The sequence below is a fragment of the Chrysochloris asiatica genome, unplaced genomic scaffold (genome assembly GCF_000296735.1).
Source record: "Chrysochloris asiatica unplaced genomic scaffold, ChrAsi1.0 scaffold00622, whole genome shotgun sequence".
NCBI classification, from domain to species: Eukaryota; Metazoa; Chordata; class Mammalia; order Afrosoricida; family Chrysochloridae; genus Chrysochloris; species Chrysochloris asiatica.
The window spans coordinates 283496-306667 of NW_006409140.1; the positions used below are offsets into that span (position 1 = coordinate 283496).

The following is a 23172-nucleotide window of genomic DNA, read 5'->3' on the forward strand; positions in this document are numbered from 1 at the left end:
GAAACCAGAATTTCTCTGTTCTGACTGACCTTGTGAGCTATCTATATAGCTAGTGCCTCTTACATGTATTAATTATGCCATATAATAGAATAGAAATCAGTTTTAAATTATTTTATATTTTTATACACCAGTCCTTATGCCTATTAACAAATTGGATGCTGATTTTCCTCACTGTCCCCAAAGAATAGAGGAAAATTCACACCAGAGTTCCTCAGAACAGTCTAGGCACACTATTTCAACTGTCACTTCCCATACAGGCTGAGCCCTGGCAGGATTCTCTGAACCTCTCTCCCAAAGAATAGTAATAATCACTTAGTACAAAGAAAACTGTTCCTCATGCGTGTCTAATTTTTGAGCACTTAAAAAAGAAATCTAACAACTCAGTACCTCGTGGACAGGGCCAACTGGCCAACTACTCACAATCCTACTAAGAAATCCACTGGCTGGCCCTTAGTGAATTTCTTTGGCCCATATAATATTTTGTCAGTACATATTAAAATTGGAATAATATGCATAAGGCTAAAATGATCTCATGTAAGGATGTCACACAAATTTGTGAAGTGTACCACATTTTCAAACACACACAAAAATGAACATAAATAAAACTGAGAAAATACAAAATAAAATCAGTGGGTTTTATCAAGGGGGCTACCCTGATTGTATCATTAAACTACAGTTTTGCAAGTGCTACCACTGGGGAAGACTGAGCAAAGTATGCAAGGTTAACGTTTCTTATAAATGCATGTGAATCTACAATTATCTCAATAAAATTTTCAATTTAAAAGAAAAAAAGAAACCCAATGAAGAAGTGGAGACTGCTATGGGGGCAGTGTGTTGTAAGCATTGGTAGAAAGAAAACAGGCAGTGTAACTAGGCAAATGTTATGCATATGCACAATACAAAAATCTACTTCATATAGATAATTTCCGTGGTCTCTGTCTGAGTCTGCCATAGACTGTTCTAAAGGTACATAAACAAGGGTATTTATAACAGTCAAGTTCCATAAACAAGTATACTAACAGTATTTACAATTACCCAGATCTTATGTTAAAATTGTTGTTGTTAAATATTGTTGAGTTGGTTCCAACTCACAGTGATCCTGTATAGGGTTTTCCTAGGGTGGCTAGTGGATTTGCTAACTTTGTGGTTAGCAGTCCAGTGTTTATCCAACAGCACCACACCAAGACTCCTATACTATACTTTGTTGTTGTTAAATGCCATTGACTTGGCTCCAACTCATAGCGACCCTGTACAGATAACACGAAATAAGATACAAAATGTCCATGAAGGTCAGTGATCAAAGACTTTACGGTAGGCAAAAACAAAAACATTCACACACCCTTTTCTATTCTCTATAATTTTACACTGATGCTAAGGATTTGAGTTAGTATTTTTCTTTCTGAAAGGCTCGCCAAGAAACTGGTAGTAAAGGAAGCAATTATCCACAATCAACTTTGTCAAGCATTAGACCTTAAGGAAAACAAACCACTACGCCAAAATTTACAAGACAATATTTTAATGGTATTTATTTAACATAAACCAAAAAAAGAGGTTGGAACAGGTAGAGCAAACTGATAATGATACTATTTTATATCCACATCCTGACTTATTTTCAAATACTGTAATATTGAAGACCGTCCATTTTTGCAGATAAACTGGGAAGTTCAGTTTAATTGTTCCTCATTCCCTTTCAGGCTGGACTTTTTATTTCTTCTTTCTTTCTGACCCTGAATTCGGAAGAGCTTCTTCCTGAGCTCCTTCTGCTGTGTCAGCTTTTCTTGTTCTTCCTTTTGCTTCACTTTGAAGTGCTCTTTATTCTGCAGATGCCGTTGTTCCTTGGCCTTTTTCATTTTATGACTGTGCACTGTACTCAGAGCATCCAGCAACGCAAGGATCTGATATGAAAAACCAGTGGACATCAGAATATTCTTACAGCTATAGCATGTTTTAATTTTCATCAGAGTTTCATGGGGTATATTAAAACAACTTAACCCATGATTTGAAATGCATTACTAATCCAATGGAAATTAATCCAAGCTGGGAAATCACAATTTATATGGAGATATAGGGAGCATAAAGTGCTATTTGCATAGCATTCAAAATGTAGTAGGTATTATAAGTAATCTAGAGATGATTTAAAATACATGGGAGGATGTGTGTAGGTTATATGCAAATATGCATTTTACATAAGGGACTTGAGCATCTATGGATTTGGGGTTTGTTTAGGGGGAAGGGAATATCCTGGAACCAAATACCCTGTAGATATCAAGGAACAACTGCAATTATATAATGGTCTTTGTCATAAAACCACCTTTGTTCATTACTGTGGATCCTATGTGTAATTAAGACAAAGAAAAAATTTCTGCCTCTAAAAGGCTTTTATTTATCCTTAGAAATAAAAAGTTTTCTCCATATCTGAAAGCAAAGTAGAAGATGGGGATACAGTTAAATAAATCTATTTATCCTGCTTGTTTGATAGAACTAATACCTACATAGATCAGTATTGTCAATACACATGAAAGTTTATCAAAACTGTTAGATTTGCTGGTTTCTATCTCAGATCCTAACAGGGAATGTTCAGAATCAGTTATACTGGAAACAGAATGATTCACCTATTGTGCACCTATTAAAACGTACAAGGCAGAACATGACTAAACAAAAGAACAGAAATGGACTAAGGACTTTAACTTCCAGGTCTCATGTCTCAAAAAGTCTGGTCTTTTTCCTTTCCAAATGTGCTATTGAAAACATAATTTTGACAAGTACATGAATGACCATCCCTCCACATTACCTTTCTCTCGTGAGGCTCCCGTATGACAACTGGTCTCTGCTTGTCCTTTGGCACCTTGCCTGCCTTTGCATGGATCTTGGGCTTGTTCTTAAATGGTAGGGCTTTTTGCAAGGCTTTTGGAATGTGCAGTGAATTAAAATGTTTCTTTTGCCTCATTATCGGCTGAAAATAAAAACAAAGCAAAGTGTAACACATTTAAACTATGCTCTAAGTATATTTAAAAGCTTTTGCATAAAATCTTCACTGATTGACTTTTCCACCAGTTTACTGACCATCAGAAATACGGATTTAATCATCAATCAAATATGGACATACAGAACAACAGGCGAAACAAGAACATACATGCGAAGGAACGTCAAAAGTTTATGGAAAAATTCCACCATCATTTAATTCCATGAACTTTTTGAAATCCCCTTGAATGTTATATTTATAATTCTGTCAAGAAATCTACTATGGCAATTCCTATGGTGGTGGTGGTGTTAAGTACCGTGGAGTCGTTTCCAATTCATAGCAACCCTGCACAGGGTTTCCGACGCTGTAAATCTTTACAGGAGCAGAACGCCTCTTCTTTCTCCCATGGAGCCACAGGTAGTTTCAAACTGCTGACCTTGAGGTTAGCAGCCCGATTCGTTACCATTGCACTGTACTATCAGAGCTCCTTAATTGCTATGGTATGCAACTATAAAATCTTAAAGCAGGTAAATAAATAAGTTTTTTACCATGGAAAATCCAACTTTTTCTTTGGGGCACTGAAGTGGTATATCCCAGCTAATAAAAATAATTTCATTTTTTATCTGGACTGTAAACCTCTTTGAATTTGATTATTTGGCCATAAAAATATGGAAGATGGATGAATTTTATAATATGAGGTTGAGTTAAAAATTATCTGCACTCTGGCTGTAGAATTATTTTAATCTACTTTTAGAAAAGACAAATACATTGTTTTTCGACATAATCTTCTTGCTTTTCAATACACTTTATCCATCTGTCAACAAGCTTTTGTAATCTCTTATTTAAAAATATTTAGTCTGAGCTGCAAGCTACAAATGAACGGCTGTCTTCAACTGTTCATCAGAGGTGAATCTTCATGCTCAAAGGGCTGCTATTAGGGGCTCCAACAGGTGAAAGTACAATGGAGCAAGATCAGGACAATAGGCATGATGCTTTAACACCTCAAAAAGAAGTATTTGCAGAGGTCTGTGGCTGTGCATTGTCATGCAAGATTACAAAGCTCTTAGATAGCAGTCCTCTGCATTTAAGCCAAAATTTAGACTTCAGCTCTTCAGCGAGCATTTCACTGTAACAAGCACTATTGATTGTTGAACCTTTTTCTTGATAGTGTTCCACTGGAACAATTGATAGTCCCATAAAACTGCTAACATCAATTTTCCAGCTGATGGTTGACTTTTTGTCAGTGATTGAGGATGTTTCCATTTCATACTCTGCCATTTACTTCCAGGCTCCTAGTGATGACACCATGTCTCATCACCAGTGACCATTTTTTAAAAGCAACATTTACCTGTTATCAAGTATTATTTCAAATTTTGTTTCCAGATATCCAAACACTTCTGTTTATGCTCTTCCAAGAGTTGATTTGGAACCCATCTCACATAAACTTTTCAAAATCCAAATCTGTCATGGATTATTTCATAGGCAAAGCCATAGCTGATTTGCAAATGATTTGCCACATGATCCAATGTCACTTGTCTACTTAACAGAATCACTTCACACACACACTTAATGTTGTCATCAGCTGTGGACATATATAACCAGACTGCAGATAATTTTTGACTCACCCTCGTCCTTAATGAAAGAAACCAGGCAAAATTGTACTTTATAATTAATACTTTTATAATATTTTATAAAGCTCAAAATCAGACAAAACTGATTCAGATGTAACGAACTGGGATATCAGCAGCCTTTGAGAAGGCTGAGGTCTACTGTGCTGGTAAAAATTCTATTATTGCTTGTAGCAAATTCATCCAGCTATACATTTATGCTTTTTGTACTTTTCTGCATATATGTTAAGGAGTTCTGGTGGCACTATAGGATAAGTACTGAACTACTAACTGCAAGGTAAGCAATTCAAACCCACTAGTTGCTCCACAGGAGAAAGATGAAGCTGTTTGCTACCATAAAGATTTACAATTTTGGAAATCCTATAAAATATATAGGGTCACTGTGAGTTGGAATCAACTCTACGGCAGTGGATTTGGGTTGGTTTTGGGGTGTGTATGTTCACATGTTAAAAATAAAAACCTATATTGCTTCAATGAAAATCAACACACTCACGTTTAAAAAAAGTATACATGTATATAGTAAAAATATACAAGAAAATTTAAAGTCTTCTCTCCAATCCAGAGAAAACTACTATTATCACTTTCCTGTTTTCCTTCTAAAATATTCTATGAATGTATAGTATTTTCAATCAAATTTATACTTGGAAATTCAAAGCATATAAAATTGCTGTAGTACAATAAAATGCTTCATATGGCACTTCTTAGCAAAATCTGTATGACCCCAACACAATCAGGCATTGGAGTCCTGGTGCGGCGTGATGGGATAATACACTGGATTCAAAGGTTGGTTTGAACCACAAGGTTGGTGGTTCAAATTCATCAGCCACTCCTTGGAAACCCTATGCAGGGTTGCTATAAGTTGGAACCAACTCAAAGGCACTTAACAATAACATCCTAGTGTGGTACTGTCGGATAAACACTGGACCGCAAGGTCACTTTGAACTGTAAGGTCGGTGGTTCAAACCCACCAATCATTCCTCAGAAACCCTAGAGAATCCCTGAGTCAGAACTGACTCTATGGCACTAAACAACAACATTCTGGTGTGGCACTGTAGGATAAATACTAGACTACTAACTGCAAGGTCAGCAAATCAAATCCGCCAGTCATTCCTCAGAAACCCTTTACAGGGTCGCTCTAAGTTGGAACTGACTCCACAGTACTTAACGACAACATCAATGCAAATAATAAGGCAAGAGAGATTGACACAGTGGCCACAACAATGGAATCAAATGTAACAACAACTATGAGGATGATATGCAGGGTCATTATGAGTCAGAATTAACTTGATGTAACCTAACAAAAACAACATACAAAAAATATGTTTGGCTGACAAAGCAGATGCTAATAATGCATATAAGATGCTTATTAGAACTTTTGTGTAGGTTGTTGCTGTTTTAAGTGCAGTAGTTGGTTCCAACTCATAGCAACCCTGTTAGGGTTTCCAAGATTTCAAATCTGTGCAGGAGCAGAAAGTCTCACCTTTCTACTATGGGGAGGGCTACCAGGCTCTAACTGCCAACCTTGTGGTATGCAGTCTAGTGCTTATCCTAAGCTAGAGTTCAAATGAGCCATCCTAGAGATGGGAAGGGGGCGACCTCACCACCACCAAAGAGAGAAGAGCTAGGAGTGGAAAGCATCCTTTGGAACTAAGGTCCCTGTACTGAAAAACTCCTAGATTCAGAATACAGGAAGAGTTATTACATTGAAGATAACAAAAGACGGTGAGAAGTATCAGCAGAGAAACGGTGGCAGAACTAAGGCCGACACAATTATGTATGGGAGCTAGAGAGCTGAGGCTTAATGGCAAAATAGAGTGTCTTTGGGCACTGGTTGGGAGAGTTAAACAGCTATGTAACACTTGCTTGATGCTGCCCCAAGGGGTCAGAGCTGAGAGAAAGGGGGGGGGGAAGGCCTACCTGAGGACACAAGTAAACTGTCCTGACCAAAGAACTGTATCCTGGGTTATTCCTGATCCTGACTGTAACCTGTTACTTCCCTAATAAACCCCATAACTGTGAGTATGGTCTGTGTGATCATTTCAATGATTATGAAACTCAACAAAGACATAAAGAGTATAATGGGAGGAATGTCTGGTGTAAGTACGGGTAAAAAGGTTAGAGGTGGAGGTACGTTTGACATCTGCGTTATAAGAATTAACCATGGGTTGATGTCAATGCTAATTGCTCCTCCTCATGAAGTTACAAGACCTCTGACACGACCATTCCATCATATTACAATTACGTATAATAGCATCGATATTGCTCAACGTCTATCGAGCATTTGCTGTCCTCTTAAATAATACATAGAACCTGTACCTTATACAAAGAATCCTTGCTGGACTTTAATTTGATACCATGTGCAAGTCTGAGTTGACCTGTTGTCCTCATTCCTGACCAGGTGTCTTTCTCACCCACTGGTTTCAACAAAGATGTAACTGGGTTATAGAAGGCTGGAATGGAGACAGGATACCACGTTCTCATGAAAACAATATCTAAAAAGAGAGAAAGTTTAACATTTTGAAAAGAAGATTCATATTCAGCTCACCAAATAGAAAAAAATATGCACCATATACTTCTCTACCTAGTTGTCCAATATTTGAAAGACTTAATAAGTGAAATACTCTTTTTACTGGATATGAACAAAAAACTAAAGACACCATGTGAACCAGCAAGCTGCCCAAAATGCTTGAGCTGAGGAGAGTCATAGAGAACTTGTCTAAAGACCTAATTTCTAGGGAGGCGGGGCATGATGGCGGCTAGGGTAGAGGTGCAGTGAGGTTCGCCGTCAGCAATACCACAGAATACCAAGCAAAGCAGATTCAGGGTGGAGCTCCAAAACTCGGAACCACATACGTAGGAATATTTTTAAAGTTTGAAGGCTTATAGCTAGTGGAACTTGTAGCAGAAGTAAGAAATCAGGTACTTTTGAACATGCCGGGCTTGATGGCCTAGAGCTGACAACTTGGGCAAGAACAAACGGCAAGACCAAGAGGGGGAGCAGACATATCATGGAAAAATGCCACCGGAACCTCAGAGCAAAGGTGGGCAATACACTTTGTTGGTTTTCCTTTGTTCTGATTTTCTTTTTTTTTTGGTATTTCTTCATTGGCCACCCTGTATCCCCCACTATTTGCACACCGCCATTCTGATGAATAGAGGGGGTGCCTGAGTGAGTGGACACCCAACATCCCCACCACTGGTAGGTTCTTCTGCCACACATGTGCACAGATATTCTCAGCCCAACAGCTAGACCTGAACTGTTTGTTCTTGTTTGTTTGTTTTTAATACAGAAAAGGCCAGATAAAGGGGTGTGGAAAGGGGAAAGAGAGTTTAAAAACAAAAGAGGCCAAAAATTAAATTAAATCCTGAGGTACTACATAACAACAGTGGCATCTTGAAATCCATCAGAAAGCTTTGAAGGCAAGTAGCTGAAAGAGCATTAAAGTCATTCTCATAGTAGTCTACAGATTTTTTTTCCTTCTTTCCCTTTTCTGCGATTATAGACTACAGTATCCAATCTAGTTTGTGTTGTTGTTGTTTGTTTCTTTTAATCCCCTTGTTTTTTTGTTGTTGCTGTTTTGCCGTTTTATGCTCCCCCTTCCACTTTTGGGGGACTCTTTCTCTCCCTACATTACCCAAGAAAAGACAGCAACTGCTGTCATAGAGTCAAGCTACAATTACATTCCATAAAACACCAAACTCCAGGTAAGAACTATTACCAACCGCCATACACCAGGGAGGCAGACAACACCTATGAAAGCTACTCTGAATTAAGCATATAAGAAGAGTGAAAAGGGAAGCCCACATCCTGATCGAATCTACATAGAGGCAACCAAAAAGCACAAAAAATACCAAAACACATACTCAATTAATTTTTAAGGCCACAGATAAACACTAAACATGTCCAAGAAGCAAAAGCAGATGACCATATTAGCACATGTCTAAAAACAAGATAAAATGTCTGAGACAAATGACCTAGAGGTAGACCTGGTCTCCATTCTGAAAGGAGGGGATGCCTTAGAAATGACTGAGAAGGAATTCAGAAAAAATGATTATAAAGTGTTTCAAAACACTTTACAATGGAGTTGAGAAAAATAAGGAAGATATCAGGGAAGTGCTACAGGAACAATCAAATAAGATTGATAGATACAGCACTGGAAACAATTCAAAACCTACAGAAAGAGGTCCAATGATCAATAATAGAATATCAGAAATAGACAATACACTGAAAGGGCAAAGAAGTAGAACAGAAGAGAATGAAGACAGAACCAGTGATCTGGAAGACAAATCTTTCAATACCACTTAGATAGAAGACCAAACAGAAAAAAGGATAAAAAAATCTGAAGAAGGTCTAAGATTCATGTTGGACAAAACGAAGAAGAATAACTTAAGAATTATCGGCATTCCAGAACAAGAAGAATCACTCAAGTCCACAGACGAAATAACTGAAGAACTGCTTGAAGAAAATTTATCAAACATCCTGAAAAGTGAAAAGATAAACATTCAAGAAGCTCAATGAACCCCAAGGACAGACTCCAAAAGAAAATCAATGAGACATAACATAATCAATCTCTCCAAAATCAAAGATAAGGAGACACTCCTGAAAGCAGCTATGGAAAAGAAGAGTGTTACATACAAAGGCATGCAAGTCAGATTAAGCTCAGTTCTCTCAGCAGAAACCATGCAAGAAAGAAGGCAATGGGGAGACATATATAAAACTCTGAAAGAAAAAAAATGCCAACCAAGAATCCTTTATCCAGCAAAGCTATCAATCAAATATGACGGTGTAATCAAAACATTGCAGGATAAACAGAAGCTAAGGGATTTTACCAAAGCCAATCCCGAGCTACAAAACACCCTAAAGGGAGCTCTATGGACTGAGAACCAACAAGAACATACCACAACCAGAGACTGACATCCGTGGCAGCACCTCTCAGAACGAAATCAACAGAATGAAGAGTCGAGAACAGAACCCTGGTAGAGACCTGGTTGGCCAGCAGTGTGGCAAGACCTGGGGACTCTTGGGCCCAGAGTCAGTGACATAGCTACAGAGGACTAGAGTGGAGAGTGAAGTGTCCAGCTGATAAGAAGAGAGAGAATATGCACAAGAACACCCACACTTGCAGATAATACCCACTTGACCTGGATTCAATGACTGGATGATCAGAGCTCAACTAGAACAAAGAAGAGGAAAAAAAGAGTAAGCTGATACAATTTGATGAACTTGACATCCACCTATAGATGCAGTAGCTCAAAAGAGGGAAATCTTTACAATGAAGATCATGCTCATCTCCTCCATACTCAGAGTAGACAGGGATAGGCAACTTGGACACTGGCTACCCAAAATGGGGGGGAGGGGGAGGGGGTTAGAAAGGCAAGAAGTGACTGGCTTACAAGCTTTTAAGAGGGAGCCTAGATCCAGAGAGTGTGGAGAGGGTGTACTGAGTAGTATCCAATCTATCTGGTCAGGGCTGATGAAAGGAGATGCAGATAGGTTTGTTGTGATACAGTAGTGAATAACTGTTATCAGGACTGACTGTGAGGTTTGTAAATGTAAAGGTAGGCATTTTGTAGCAAAAGGAGGGAAGTGATTGACTTTGCAGTCTAGGAGTGGAGGTCCCTGGGACCATCAAAGGAAAAAAGTGGAGAGCAGGACCCTACCCAGAGAAGCAGTAACACCAGATATGGAGGCAGAGACGATGACATGGACAGATGGAGCAGCTGGAGACTCTAGTCTCAGAAAGGAAGAGGGACTGTGTGCTGATGACCAGGTGGGGCAGGCTTGTAGGGTATACCTTTTGGTTGGTTGATGATGCATGGAGGGGATTGTAACCATAGCAATGAAATGATATACAATAGGATGAATGTAAAGTAAATGTTCTCCCATGTAAACTATCACATAATTCACAATACAACATTTAAAAAAAATTAATGTATGGAACCAAGCACAATTTAGTGAATTAAATTTGTTTTCATTTTGCTGTAGCTGGCTTCACCAGAGACACAATTGTTTTTTCCATTGGAAAAAAAAAGACCTAAACTCTATTATCCATCAATGTTGGCTAATTATCAGTAATGAACACACATCAATAAAATAGCACAAGGCAGATTTACCACTCATCAACAACTTGTCCTCAAAGGTGGCACGGAAAGCTCCTTCTGGAGTTCGGAGTGCTTTCTTGATCTGTCCCCTTATTCCACTGACAGTTCGAATCACAGCACCTTCAAATTTGGCCACTTCCAAGGCAGAATTAAACATCCCCTATAGACAAATGGGGAAGGGGAGCATATATATAAAACCAGGTACTTTAATTCTTAGTTCATAAATACATCTTTGGTTTTTTTGGTGTTCAAAAATAATACTAATCAAAACTTGGTTGTGGGCTCATTACTATGTTTGACTTTGTAGAAGACAAGATCAAATATATATTTATTTTTAATTAAACTGGCCAAGGTAATCTTTGGTGGCCTCTAAAAATGCTGAATTACAAGTCAAATCTTACTACTGAGGTACAAGAATATTTTAATACTGTGTTTTTACTGGGAACATTCCCTCTAATGATATATTCAATAAATGTATAAAAACTACCCTCCCAAAATTTTATCAATGGGTATCCATACTTTCTTTATACCCTTACAAACAACATTTTTGTGAACTGCTTTGTCTATTTTTCTAGACAATTAAGAGGAACTCATAAAAATCCCTCTTTCATAACAAAACCCAAAAAAGAAATGCAATCTAGTGGACAAACTTACCAATTTTCCATATTAGTTCTGAGATATCTCACACAGAAAGAATCATGGGCTCAATGGCTAAACCCTGTCTTACTTCACACCTCATGATTTCTGAGTATTATTAAGTAATAAATAAGTTAAAAATATATAAATAAAGATTTTAAAACCTTGTCTGAAAACATGAAACTAAATTTTATATGTATTTGATTCTTGCTTTAGTTATCTATAATTAATTATAAATGAAGAGGCTTCAAAAAATTTGTGGAGAAATTCCATTATATTTCTATACATTTTTCCAACTTTTTGAAACCTGCTCATGTTAGTAAATATAAAATTATATAGAGAAACAAACCTTAATGAATGACGTATTCTTGAAAATTTTATATGGAAATCCAGTTAGCTTTAGTTTCTTCATAATTGTAATGGATTTATTGAGATCAAGGACAACTCCTGTGGCAGCTATCCGGAAATCAGGCTAAAATGAACCCACATTTGAATATAGGAAAAAGATCAGTAAGAGAAAACTTACAATACCCTGCAATGCAATCAAGTATGGTGGTGTAATGAATTACTTAATAAATATGGCTTTTCTACCATTAATAAATATGGCTCGGGTAGCGTAGTGGTTACAAGTCAGGCTGCGAACCGCAAGGTCAGCAGTTCGAAACTACCAGCTGTTCTGCGGGAGAAAGATGAGGCTTTCTGCTTCCATAAAGATTTACAGCCTCGGAAACCCTGTACAGGGTCGCTATGAGTCGGAACCGACTCCATGGCACATAACAACAACAACAACAACCATTACTGTAAAAACTTAAGAAAAGATATCCATACTAAAATGAAGAAACAAAAACAAGACAAATTTCTTTGTTGTTTACCAGTGGGGTTGGAGTGGGGGGGTTAGGGGAAGGTGGAGGGAGGCGACAGTAAAGCACAGGGTAGAGGCAGACACATCACAGTTCGGGTGCTGGGGAGGGCAGTACACGAGAAGGGGGATGGGTGGTATAACAAGGTAGATAGGGGAACACTGAAACAGGTTTGCATGGGCTAAATGGGACAGAAGTAAATAGTGATACATGCTCAACCTTAGACAGGGCTCTGTGATACAGGGATCGAGGCATAGTCTGAAGAGGGGAAATAATACTAAGATGCTTGACTGTCTTATGTGTACTGGTTTCCCTTGCCTACTACTGTAAAATGGGACACTTGAGTTGATTAAAAAGGAATGTGGGGAAACATGATTATAGAAAGCTTGTAAGTCCATCTTCAACCTATAGCTAATTGGAATACCTAAAAGAGGTTCTAGAACTTGCCCAGTGAAATAGGCCTCTCGCGGAGCCTTTGCAGTGTATAGGACCTTAGGTAGAATCCTGAGTCCCATCCAGAACCTTCTGAGGTGGGACATTCCCACTAGCAAGGACAAGCAGACCAGCCTGGAACAGCTAGAGTGACAGATGATACATCTTCAAACAAAGATCATCAGGAAATATCCAAAACAAAAATGGCAGTATAACTGGCTACTAGAGAATAAGCAAGTTGTTCGCCAGGCAGCCATCAAGGCAAGCAATCAAGTTCCTTCAGAACTAACTCCCTTCTAAGACTAAAACTCAAAGGGAACACATGAGCAGGCATGTAAGCTTGCTGAGAACCACATTGGTCTACTGGTGAGTGGAAGAAGGGGAAAGGTGGCAATGAAGAAATGGGCTGAGTTCAATCATGTTCCATAGACTCTCGCTGACTTGGAAATGTGAAAGAAAAGAGGAAGGGCTGGTTGGTCCAAAGTGTGGTGAGACCTGGGGACACCTGAGCCCATGGACAAGGACTTAGTCACAGAGGGCTAGAGCTGAGAGTGAAGCATCCAGCAGATATGGAGTGAGAGAAGGTACACAAGAACACCCAAACTTGCAGACAGTATCCATTTGACCTAGTCTCAATGGCTTGATAATTAGAACTCAATTTTTTTGTTAAGTGCCATCTAATCGATTCCAACTCATAGTGACTCTGTATAGGGTTTCCAAGGAGCAGCTGGTGAGCTTGAACCACTGACCTTGCAGTTTGAAAGACTTTGCATTAGCCCATAGCACCACACCAGGACTCCTAGAACTCAACTAGAGAAACATTAAAAAAAAAGAACTCAACTAGAGGAAGATTCAAAAAAAGAACAAAACAAGTTTTGATAAAGGAACCACAGGTAAATTGCTACAATTTGATGAACTTGACCTATGCTCATGGAGGTAGTATCTCTAAATATCAACAGAGAGGGAAGGAGTCTTCACATCAAGTATCAATGCTACCCCCTCTGTACACAGGGTAGATAGGGACGGGCAACTTAGATATTGGCTACCTAAAATGAGGGGGCAATAAAGGCACAAAGTGACGGGCTTACAAGGTTTCAAGAGGGAGTTTAGTTTAAGAGTATGAGGGGGAAGAAAGAGTCCCACTGAATAGATTTCATCTTGTCTAGATGGGTCTGGTAAAAAGAGATGAGGATAAGATTCTTATGATTCAACCATGAGCAATTGTTACCATAACTAACTGTGACTGTCATAATTGTAAAGGTAGAACTTTTGTAACAAAAACGGGGGAGTATTTAAAAAAAAAAAAAGCTAAAGTGAATAGAGAGAAATACTGTTAACTGATGGTACATGTTGTTAAGTCCCATCGAGCTGGTTCTGACCCATAGTAACCCTGTATAGGGTTTCCAAGGAGACGCTGGTGAGCTTGAACTGCCAACCTTGCAGTTCAAACGGCTTTGCAGTTTGGTGCATTAACCCACATCACCACACCAGGCTGGCACATGGAGGGGATTATTATCATTGTATTGAAACAAGGTGTATGATTTGTTGAATTTACAACTAATGATCTACCCTGTAAACTGTCACTCCATCCACAATTAAAACCTTAAATAATAAATAAATAAATATGGCTCTTCTAGTCATAGACTAGAGGAACCCTGGTGGCACTTAGCTATTAACTGAAAGATTGGCAGTCTGAACCCATCAACTGCTCCACAGTAGAAAAATGTCTGCTTCTACTCTGTCCTATAGGGTCACTCTGAGCTGCAACCAACTCAACAATCATGGATTTGGTTTAGCCCGTCTTTGGAACATTCACTAAATGAATGGGTGGTGGTTATGTGCCATGGAGTCGGTTCTGACTCGTAGCGACCCTGTACAGGGTTTCTGAGGCTGTAAATCTTTAGGGGAATAGAAAGCCTCATCTTTCTCCTGTGGAACAGCTGGAATTTTCAAACTGCTGACCTTAAGGTTCACAGCCTGATTTGTAACCACTACACTACCAGAGCTCCTTAAGCAAATGAGGTACTTATAGTCCACCAAAAAGATTGGCAGATACCTTGCTAATAATGTAAATAAGGTGCATAGTACCTTTATTAGGGGTGACAGGGACCAAGCAAATAAGGTATATGGAATCCTAATGAGGGGATTGGTCCATTTTGCCACCTGGCTAGTCTCAGAAGAAAGAATATAATGCCAGAGCAACAGAGATGGGAATGAGAGAGAATCTGGGTACCATTGAAAAGCAGAGTTGGGAGCAGGGCATTTCCTTTGGACCCAGGGTCTCCGTGTTGAGACCCTCTTCAACATTTCTTATTGTTGTTGTTAATTACCTTTGAGTCAATTCCAACTCATAGCAACCATGTATAGGGTTTCCAAGGAGAAGCTGGTGAGCTTGAACCACCCACCTTGGAGTTCAAACGATTTTGCAGTCTGACACACCAACCCACAGCACCACACCAGGACTCCCTCTTCAACAGTGGAGACAGAGTTTTAATACCAGACACAGAAAGAGATGGTGAGAAGGAGTAGTAAAGAGAGACATGCTGACAGTGGAGGCAGCAGAACCAGGAGACCAGCAAGAGATGGTATGTGGAACAAGAAAGCCAAGTACCTTCAAGGCAGCTTGCTGGAGGAGAGAAGGGACCTATGAAGCTAGAGAACTAAGAGCCTTCCTGCAGGATTTCTGGCAGAGTGGTGTGCCTAAGACACTTACTGAGCTTAAGAGGTGTCTGACTCTTGTCAGAACAGGGCAGAGACCAAGCCAGCCCAAGAGGCCTGAAAGCCAGAGAGACTTAACTGCATGCATAACCAAGAAAAGGTTATCTTGATCAAGAAAATAGTTTATTCTGAGTCTGTACTGCAATGTGTTATTTCCCTAATAAACCTCATAACTGTGAGTACTGTCTGTGAGGTCTGTGTGGTCACTGCATTGAATTATCAAACCCATATGAGAAGTACAGTGTCACAGGAGAGACAGTTGGTGTTGGGACTGCTAAAGAGGTTAGAGAAGGGATATATATCTATCTGACCTCTGCTTCCTAGGAATCAACCCTGGGCTGATGTTGATGGTTATTCTCTCTCCTCCTCATTATGTTAGAGAAGGTCAGAGGGCCCAAGCACCATTTTTGCAATTATCAAAGTGCATTTCACTTGTACTCGGAGAAGAAAGAACAAGAGGACATTTCAACATGCAAAACAGTAAGCCGACAACAGCAATCTATAACTCTAACATACGCAAAATCATACTAATGATGATGACGTGACTACTTTCCTGAGTGTAATTTCAAAATAAAGACCTATTTACAATGAAAAGCATACTTCAGTTTCAACGTTTGCTATTGTTGTTACATGCCGTCAGATCAGTTCTGAGTCATAGTGACCATATAGGGTTTCCGAGGAGCAGCTGGTACAACTGAACTGTCAACCTTTCGGTTAGCAGTCCAGTACTTATCCTACAGTAACACACTGTATGATAAGAACAAATTTTTTAGAGTTACAGGGAGGTTTCAATACCAGAGCTCAACTAGAAGAAAGAAGAGGAAAACAGGAGTAATCTGATACAATTTGATGAACTTGACCTACACCTATGGATGCAAGCTCAAAAGAGGGAACAAATCTTTACAGTGAGGATCATTCCCACCCACCACCCACCCCCTACCTCCATACACAGAGTAGACAGAGATGGGAAACTTGGACACTGGCTACCCAATATGGGGGGCTACAAAGGCAAGAAGTGACTGGCTTACAAGCTTTCAAGAGGGAGCCTAGATCCAGAGGGCGTGGAGAATCTCCACTGAGTAGTATCCAATCTGTCTAGGCGGAGCTGATGAATGGAGATGCGGATAGGTCTGTTGTGAGGACTGACTGTGAGGATTGGAAATGTAAAGGTAGATGGTTTCTAGCAAAAGGAGGGGAATGGTTGACTTTACAGTTCAGGAGCAGAGGTCCCTGGGACCATCAAGGGAGAAGAACGGAGAGCGGGACCCTACCCAGAGAAGCAGTGACACCAGAGATGGAGGCAGAGACGATGACATGGAGAGATGGAGTGGCTGGGGACTCTAGACCCAGAGAGGGAGAGGGGCTGTGTGCTGATGACCGGGGGGCAGGCTTGCTTGAGGTTGGTTGAGGATGCATGGAGGGGACTATAACCACGGCAATGAAACTATATCTGATAGTATGAATGTAAAACTAGTGTTTTCCAATGTAAACTACCACATAATTCACAATAAAACATTTTAAAAAAAGAAAAAGATAATATATCAACAGTACCATTACAATTCTTTTACCTCCTCCTTTTCTACTCCCATAACCAACTTTCAAATAATGTAGGAAAATTAAAAGCAAAGAGGATTTTACTATGTATTTCCCACTGAAAATGAATAATTTTCAACTAAAAATTCCATGCACATAGTAGCCTATAATGTATTTTTAAAACAGAATCTACCAAAGAAAACATGCAAGATGCTTACCATCGTATCACTGACAGACTGTACTGCCAAAAACCCAGTCCCCTGTGGAGTGATAGGCCCTTAAATAAAATATAAAAGCAAAAAAAACCACAATTACCTTTTGAATGAGATTTTGAACTCATGTATATATGAGTTCCAATCCAAACAATAAGTTACTATGAAATAAGAATTCATGACATAAATAAACCAAAACTAAAATAAAACCTAAAATATCTAATTTAACCTATGAAGCAAGTTATACTAATAACAACTTACCCCAAAATGTTGCTCCACAATGCATATGCTGTGGAGTGTATTTTAGAAGCCTTTGCCTTCCATTATGGTCTTCAATATAATACAGCGGGATAGTCTGAAACCGCCTCCATCCTACAGAAAAAATTATTGGATCTCGAGACTTGAGGATTTTCTTATACCAACGATGTTTCTTCAAACGCATCTAAAGGGAAGAGAAAGATACCATTCAATTATCACTGGTGGAGAGTATAAGTCCAAAGTACCTCATCTGCCAACCACACACAAAGGGTACCTACCTGTACATATCCAACACTGCCCTCACTATTTCCCAAACCACCTAGAATAACTGGGTGATGGGGGTCAAAGTGGAGCACGAATTCACAAGGTACATTTTCTATCTCAATTCGGACATACATCCCAGGTCGAAAACCCTCATACTGAACTCGGGTCTCATCATCTTGATCTTCAAATTCTTCCCGGTTAAGCTATATGTAAGAAGTGGAGAGAAAAATCAACAATGTGGTTATCTTTAATCAATGCAGTATTAACATTTAAAAAAATAAGTAACTTCTCATTGGCTCTCCAAAATGAGGGAGGGATATAAAAGTAACAAGTGATTGGCTTACAAGCTTTCAAGAGGGAACCTAGATCCAAAGGGCGTGGAGGAAGATAGTCTCCAGTGAATAGTATCCAGCCTGTCCAGGGAGGGCTGATGAAATGAAATGCAGATGGGTCTCTTGTGATGTAATAGTGAGTAATTGTTATCAGGACTGATTGTGAGGGTTGGAAATCTAAAGGTGGACATTTTGTAGCAAGGAGGGGAGTGATTAACTTTTCAGTCTAGGACCAGAGGGCCCTGGGACCATCAATGGAGAATTGCAGAGAGCAGAGCCCTACCCAGAGAAGCAGTGAGGCCTGAGATGGAGGCAGAGACGATGACGTGGAGAGATAGAGCAGCTGGAGACTTTAGATCCAGAGACAGAGAGGGACTGTCTGCTGATGACCGGGGGGGGCAGGCTTATAGTGTATACCCTTTGGTTGGTTGATAATGCATGGAGGGTATTGTAACCATGGCAATGAAATGATAAACGATAGAATGAATGTAAGCTAAATGTTCTCCCATGTAAACTATCACACAATTCATAATAAAGCATTTATTTTTTAAAAATTAAATAAAAAATAAGTAATTTCTATATCAATGAACCATGAACAGAATTATTCAAGTTTCATCCTAATTAAAAATGATGCACATTTTATTCTTAAAATTGTTCAAGTATATCATGACTGTTTTATTTCTTGCTTTAAAGTAATTAGAAATGTAAACAATTCAGGAAGGAGCCCTTAGTGCTGGTTCAGCAAATGCTCTCAATTTCCTTAGCTCATACTTTCTAACTCTGCTAATAATTATTCAACACTTTTTCTTTCATCTTCCAATGCCAACATTTCTTTTCTCACCTTCACACTAAACTATTAACTATTTCCTAATGGCGGTGTGTGTTAATGCACTGGACTGCAAGGTCATTAAACCGCAATGTCAGCAGTTCAAGCACATCAGCCACTACTTAGTAACTCTACACAGGGTCACTATGGGTCAAAACTGACTCAATAGCAGTTAACAACAACAAGACACCAAAAAACTGAATAATATAATGGAACTTCTACAACCAACCTCTTTACCAGGGTTTGCACACATAAGCAGCCTTTTGTTCTAACGCAACAAGAGCCAATGATAGCCACATGAATAGAAATAAAAATTAAATAAAATTTTTAATTCAGTTCCTCATTAGCACTAGTCAAATTTCAAGTGGTTATATCTACATACGTCTACATTAGAAGTATGAAAGCTTTTAGTGACTTCAACAAGTATTATTATGGATTGGTAGATGTGTTCATGTAGTTAAAAGGGGCTGTAAGGAAAGGAAGTAGAGACTGGGAGTGTAGAAAAATTTGACAGCACAGATATGTTATTGCTGCAGTTAGGGGCCATCAAGTTGGTTCTTACTTATGCACAATAGAATGAAACACTGCCTGTTCCTATGCCATCCTCACAATTGCTGTTTGAGCCCATTGTTGCTGCCACTAACTATATGAAACAATCTCATTGGGAGGATCTACCTCTTTTTCACTGAAACTCCACTTTGCCAAGCATGATGTCCTTCTCCAAGTGCTAATGTTTCCTTATAGCATGTCCAAAGTATGCAACACGAAGTCTTGCCATCCTTGTTTCTAATAAGCATTCTGGCTGTACTGCTTCCAAGGCAGACGTTTGCTCTTTTGGTAGTCATTAGTACTATTCTTCTCCAACACCAAAATTCAAATGTATTAATTATCCCATTTCCCTACCCTCCTAACTTTTTATTGTGAATTGAGTGAAGGTAAACAGACAAGATCAATGTTTAAACATCAACCATTTTTTCTGGTATAGTGATTCTGTATATTCTTTCCAGCTTTTGATGCTTTCTGCATCATTCAATATTTTGCCTATATTATTGTTGTTTTTAAGTGGCATCAAGTCGATTCCGACCCATAGTAACTCTATATAGGGTTTCTGAGGAACAGCTGGTGAGCTTGAACCTACGACCTTGCAGTTCAGATGGCTTTGCAATTTGACGCATTAACGCACAGCACCACACCAGGACTCCATTTTGCCTATCGAATTCTTCATTATTGAAAGTCAAAACTTGAATTTTTTCTTCTTCCAGCTTGAGAAACATTGAGCACATTCTTCCCTTTTGGTTTTCTAATTCCAGGTCTTTGCACATTTCATTAGAATACTTAACTCTGTCTTCCCTAACTTCCCTTTGAAATCTTCTGTTCAGCTACTTCATGTCTTTGTTTCTTCCAGTCACTTTAGCTTCTCTACCTTTGAACAAGTTTCAGAGTCTGTTATGACATCATTTGATCTTTTCTTTATTTCCTGTCCTTTTAATGACCTTTTGCTTTCTTAATGTATTATGTTCTTGATATCATACCACAACTCTTCTGATCTTAAGTCAATAGTGTTACCAAATACGTTCTTGAGATGGTCTCTAAATTTAGATATATAACAAGATCACATTTGGTCTCTCATGGATTTGTTTTTAATCTGAAGCTTCACCTGAACTGGCATGTGAACAATGGATAGTTTGTTACACACTCGGTCCCTGGCCTCATTTTGGCTGATGATATTGAGCATCCACATATTCTCTTCACACAGACAGAGTCAATTTGATTCCATCTGGTGAGGTCCACGTTTATAGTCAACTGTTCTGTAGTTGTAATATGGTATTTACAATGAATTAGTGGTTGGTCTTGCCATATTCTATTATGTAATATCCAACTTCATATTGATCACCAAGGCCATACTTCCCAACTACTGATCTTTTCTCGTTTCCAACTTTCACATTCCAGTCACAAGTAATTATCAATGCATCCTGATTACATATTTCATCAATTTCAGAGTGAAGAAGTTTACAGAACTCTTCCATTTTTACCATTACTGGCTTTAGTGTTTGTGTAAATTTTAATAATAATGGTATTGACTGGTCTTCCTTATAGGCATATGGATATTATCCTATCACAGACAGAATTGAATTCTATTTCAAGATCGATCTTGAAATGCTCTTTTGATGATGAATACACCACCATTCCTCTTCAATTTGACATTACTGTCATAGTAAATCATATGACTGCCCCAATTCAAAATGGTCAATACCTGTCCAATTCAGCTCACTAATGCCTATGACATCGATCTTCATGTGTTCCATTTCATTTTTGACAACTTTCAATTTTTCTCTGTACATTCCAGGTTCCAATTATTAATGAATGCTTGCAACTGTGTCTTCTCATTTTGAGTTTTACCCCATCAGCAAATGAAGGTCCTAAAAGCTTTGCTCCATTCACATCACTCTGGTCAAATCTACTTTGAGGCGGCAGTTCTTCCCTAATCATATTGTGAGTGCCTTTCAACCTGAGTTTCTCATCTTCCAGCATTATATAAGATACAGCACAGATCCAGATTTCCATTTTCACATATTTCTACTGGATAACACTATTAGAGACATTATCCATGCTCCTATTTAATGTCAAACCTCATTTATACACTAAAGACCATCCACTTTTGTTGGACTTCCTTGCCAACAAATATTCCCTGTATTGATTCCCTCATCTTTTTTTTTTTTTAAACACTTATAATATTCTCTAAAGAGTTTATTATAAACTAGTTTCACAGGCCACAAGGAAATACAAAGACTATGTACAGCCTTACAGAAAACAGCAGGGAGCTGAGGAGGGCCAAGATGAGTCTAGGGCATTGGCAGGCGCATTCCTGGGAACGGGGGCCCTCATATCCCTGGGGGAGGTGGCCACATCTCTAGAGGGGGCATGCCCATTGGAGTCCCTCATCCAGGTACCATAGACTGCCAAAAGAACAAACCGATCTGTATTGGAAGAAGTACAGCCAGAGTGCTTCTTGGTAGCCAGGAAACCCAGACTTTGTCTCTCATACTTCAGACATTGTCAGGAAGGACCAATCACTGGAGAAGAATATCATCTTTGGTAAAGAGGAGGGTCGGAGGAAAAGAAGAAGACCCTCAACAAGATGGATTGGCACAGTGGCCGCATTAATGGGCTTAAATGCAGCAACAATTGTGAGGTCGGCCCAGGATTCGGCAGTGTTTCAGTATGTTGTACATAGGGTCGCTAGGAGTTGGTACCGACTTGATGGCAACCAACAACAACAAGGTCTTGAAACTATTTATTACTCCTTTCTACAATAACTTCCATAATACTTGTGTTCTAAAATTCTTTCCATCATTGTTATCTACTCAATTCTCCTCTTTGCTCAACCTCTTATGCTGGAATGCCCAGTGCTTAGTTCTGCAGATCTCATTTTCTGTAGCTATGTTCATTCTCTAGATTTCATCCAATCTTGTGGCATAAATAACAGCAGCTCTGGTAGTGTAGTGGTTACAAATTGAGCTGCTATCCTCAGGGTCAACAGTTCGAAACTACCAGCTGCTCCGCGGGAGAAAGTTGAGGCTTTCTGCTCCCGTAAGGATTTATAGCCTCAGAAACCCTGCACGGGGTCATTATGAGTCTGAACCGACTCCACAGCACATAACAACAACATATGTTAGGAACTCGCTACATTTTAAATCCCTAGCCTAGATTGCTCTCCATAATTCCGAACTATCTACTTAACACTCAATTTGTCTAAAAGACAGATCAGATACAACATATTTAAATTAATTTTCTTAAACAAACCGATATGTCCTAGAGGCTTTTCCTACTTACTTTTGCAGTTGCTGTTAGATTCTATTGACTCAGTTCTGACCCATAACGACAATATGTACCACAGAACAAAACATCACCCAATACTGACCATCCTCAAAACTGGTACTATGCTTAAGCCCCCTGCTGCTGCAACTGTGCCAATCCATCTCATTGGGATCTCCTTCTTCACGGTCCCTCCACTTTAACAAGCATTATAGCCTTCTTCAGGGACTGGTCCCTTCTGATAACATGTCCAAAGTATGACAGACAAAGTCTGGCCATCTTGGCTTTTAAGGAGCATTCTGGTTGTTCTTCTGCCAAAATAGATTTGTTTGTTCTTCTGACAGTCCAGGATACCATTAATATTCTATTCCAACACCGTAACTCAAATACATCAATTCTTCTACGTTTTTCAATATTCACTGTCCAACTTTCACTCACAAATGAGGCTATGGAAATTCTATCTCATGAGTCAGGCGCACTTTAGTCTTCAAACTGACATCTGACATCTTTGCTCTTCAACACTTTATAAAGAGGTCTTGTATAACAGATTTGCCTAATGCAATACATCATTTGACTTCTTTTTTTTTTTTTTT

At 39.0% G+C, this 23172-nt stretch overlaps 1 protein-coding gene across 1 annotated transcript in view; it reads right to left on the reverse strand.

The window, feature by feature from the left end:
* Positions 1 to 1664: 1664 nt before the first annotated feature.
* BMS1 (BMS1 ribosome biogenesis factor) overlaps positions 1665 to 23172 on the reverse strand; it is a gene marked incomplete at its 5' end in the record, with an annotated part of 35787 nt that continues 14279 nt past the window's right edge. Inside the window, 8 exons of the mRNA XM_006877824.1 lie at positions 1665 to 1895; positions 2792 to 2953; positions 6907 to 7082; positions 10705 to 10852; positions 11678 to 11800; positions 17090 to 17148; positions 17345 to 17525; positions 17620 to 17808. Of these exons, the coding sequence (XP_006877886.1) occupies positions 1665 to 1895; positions 2792 to 2953; positions 6907 to 7082; positions 10705 to 10852; positions 11678 to 11800; positions 17090 to 17148; positions 17345 to 17525; positions 17620 to 17808 (1269 nt within the window). The remainder of the gene's footprint in view (positions 1896 to 2791; positions 2954 to 6906; positions 7083 to 10704; positions 10853 to 11677; positions 11801 to 17089; positions 17149 to 17344; positions 17526 to 17619; positions 17809 to 23172) is intronic.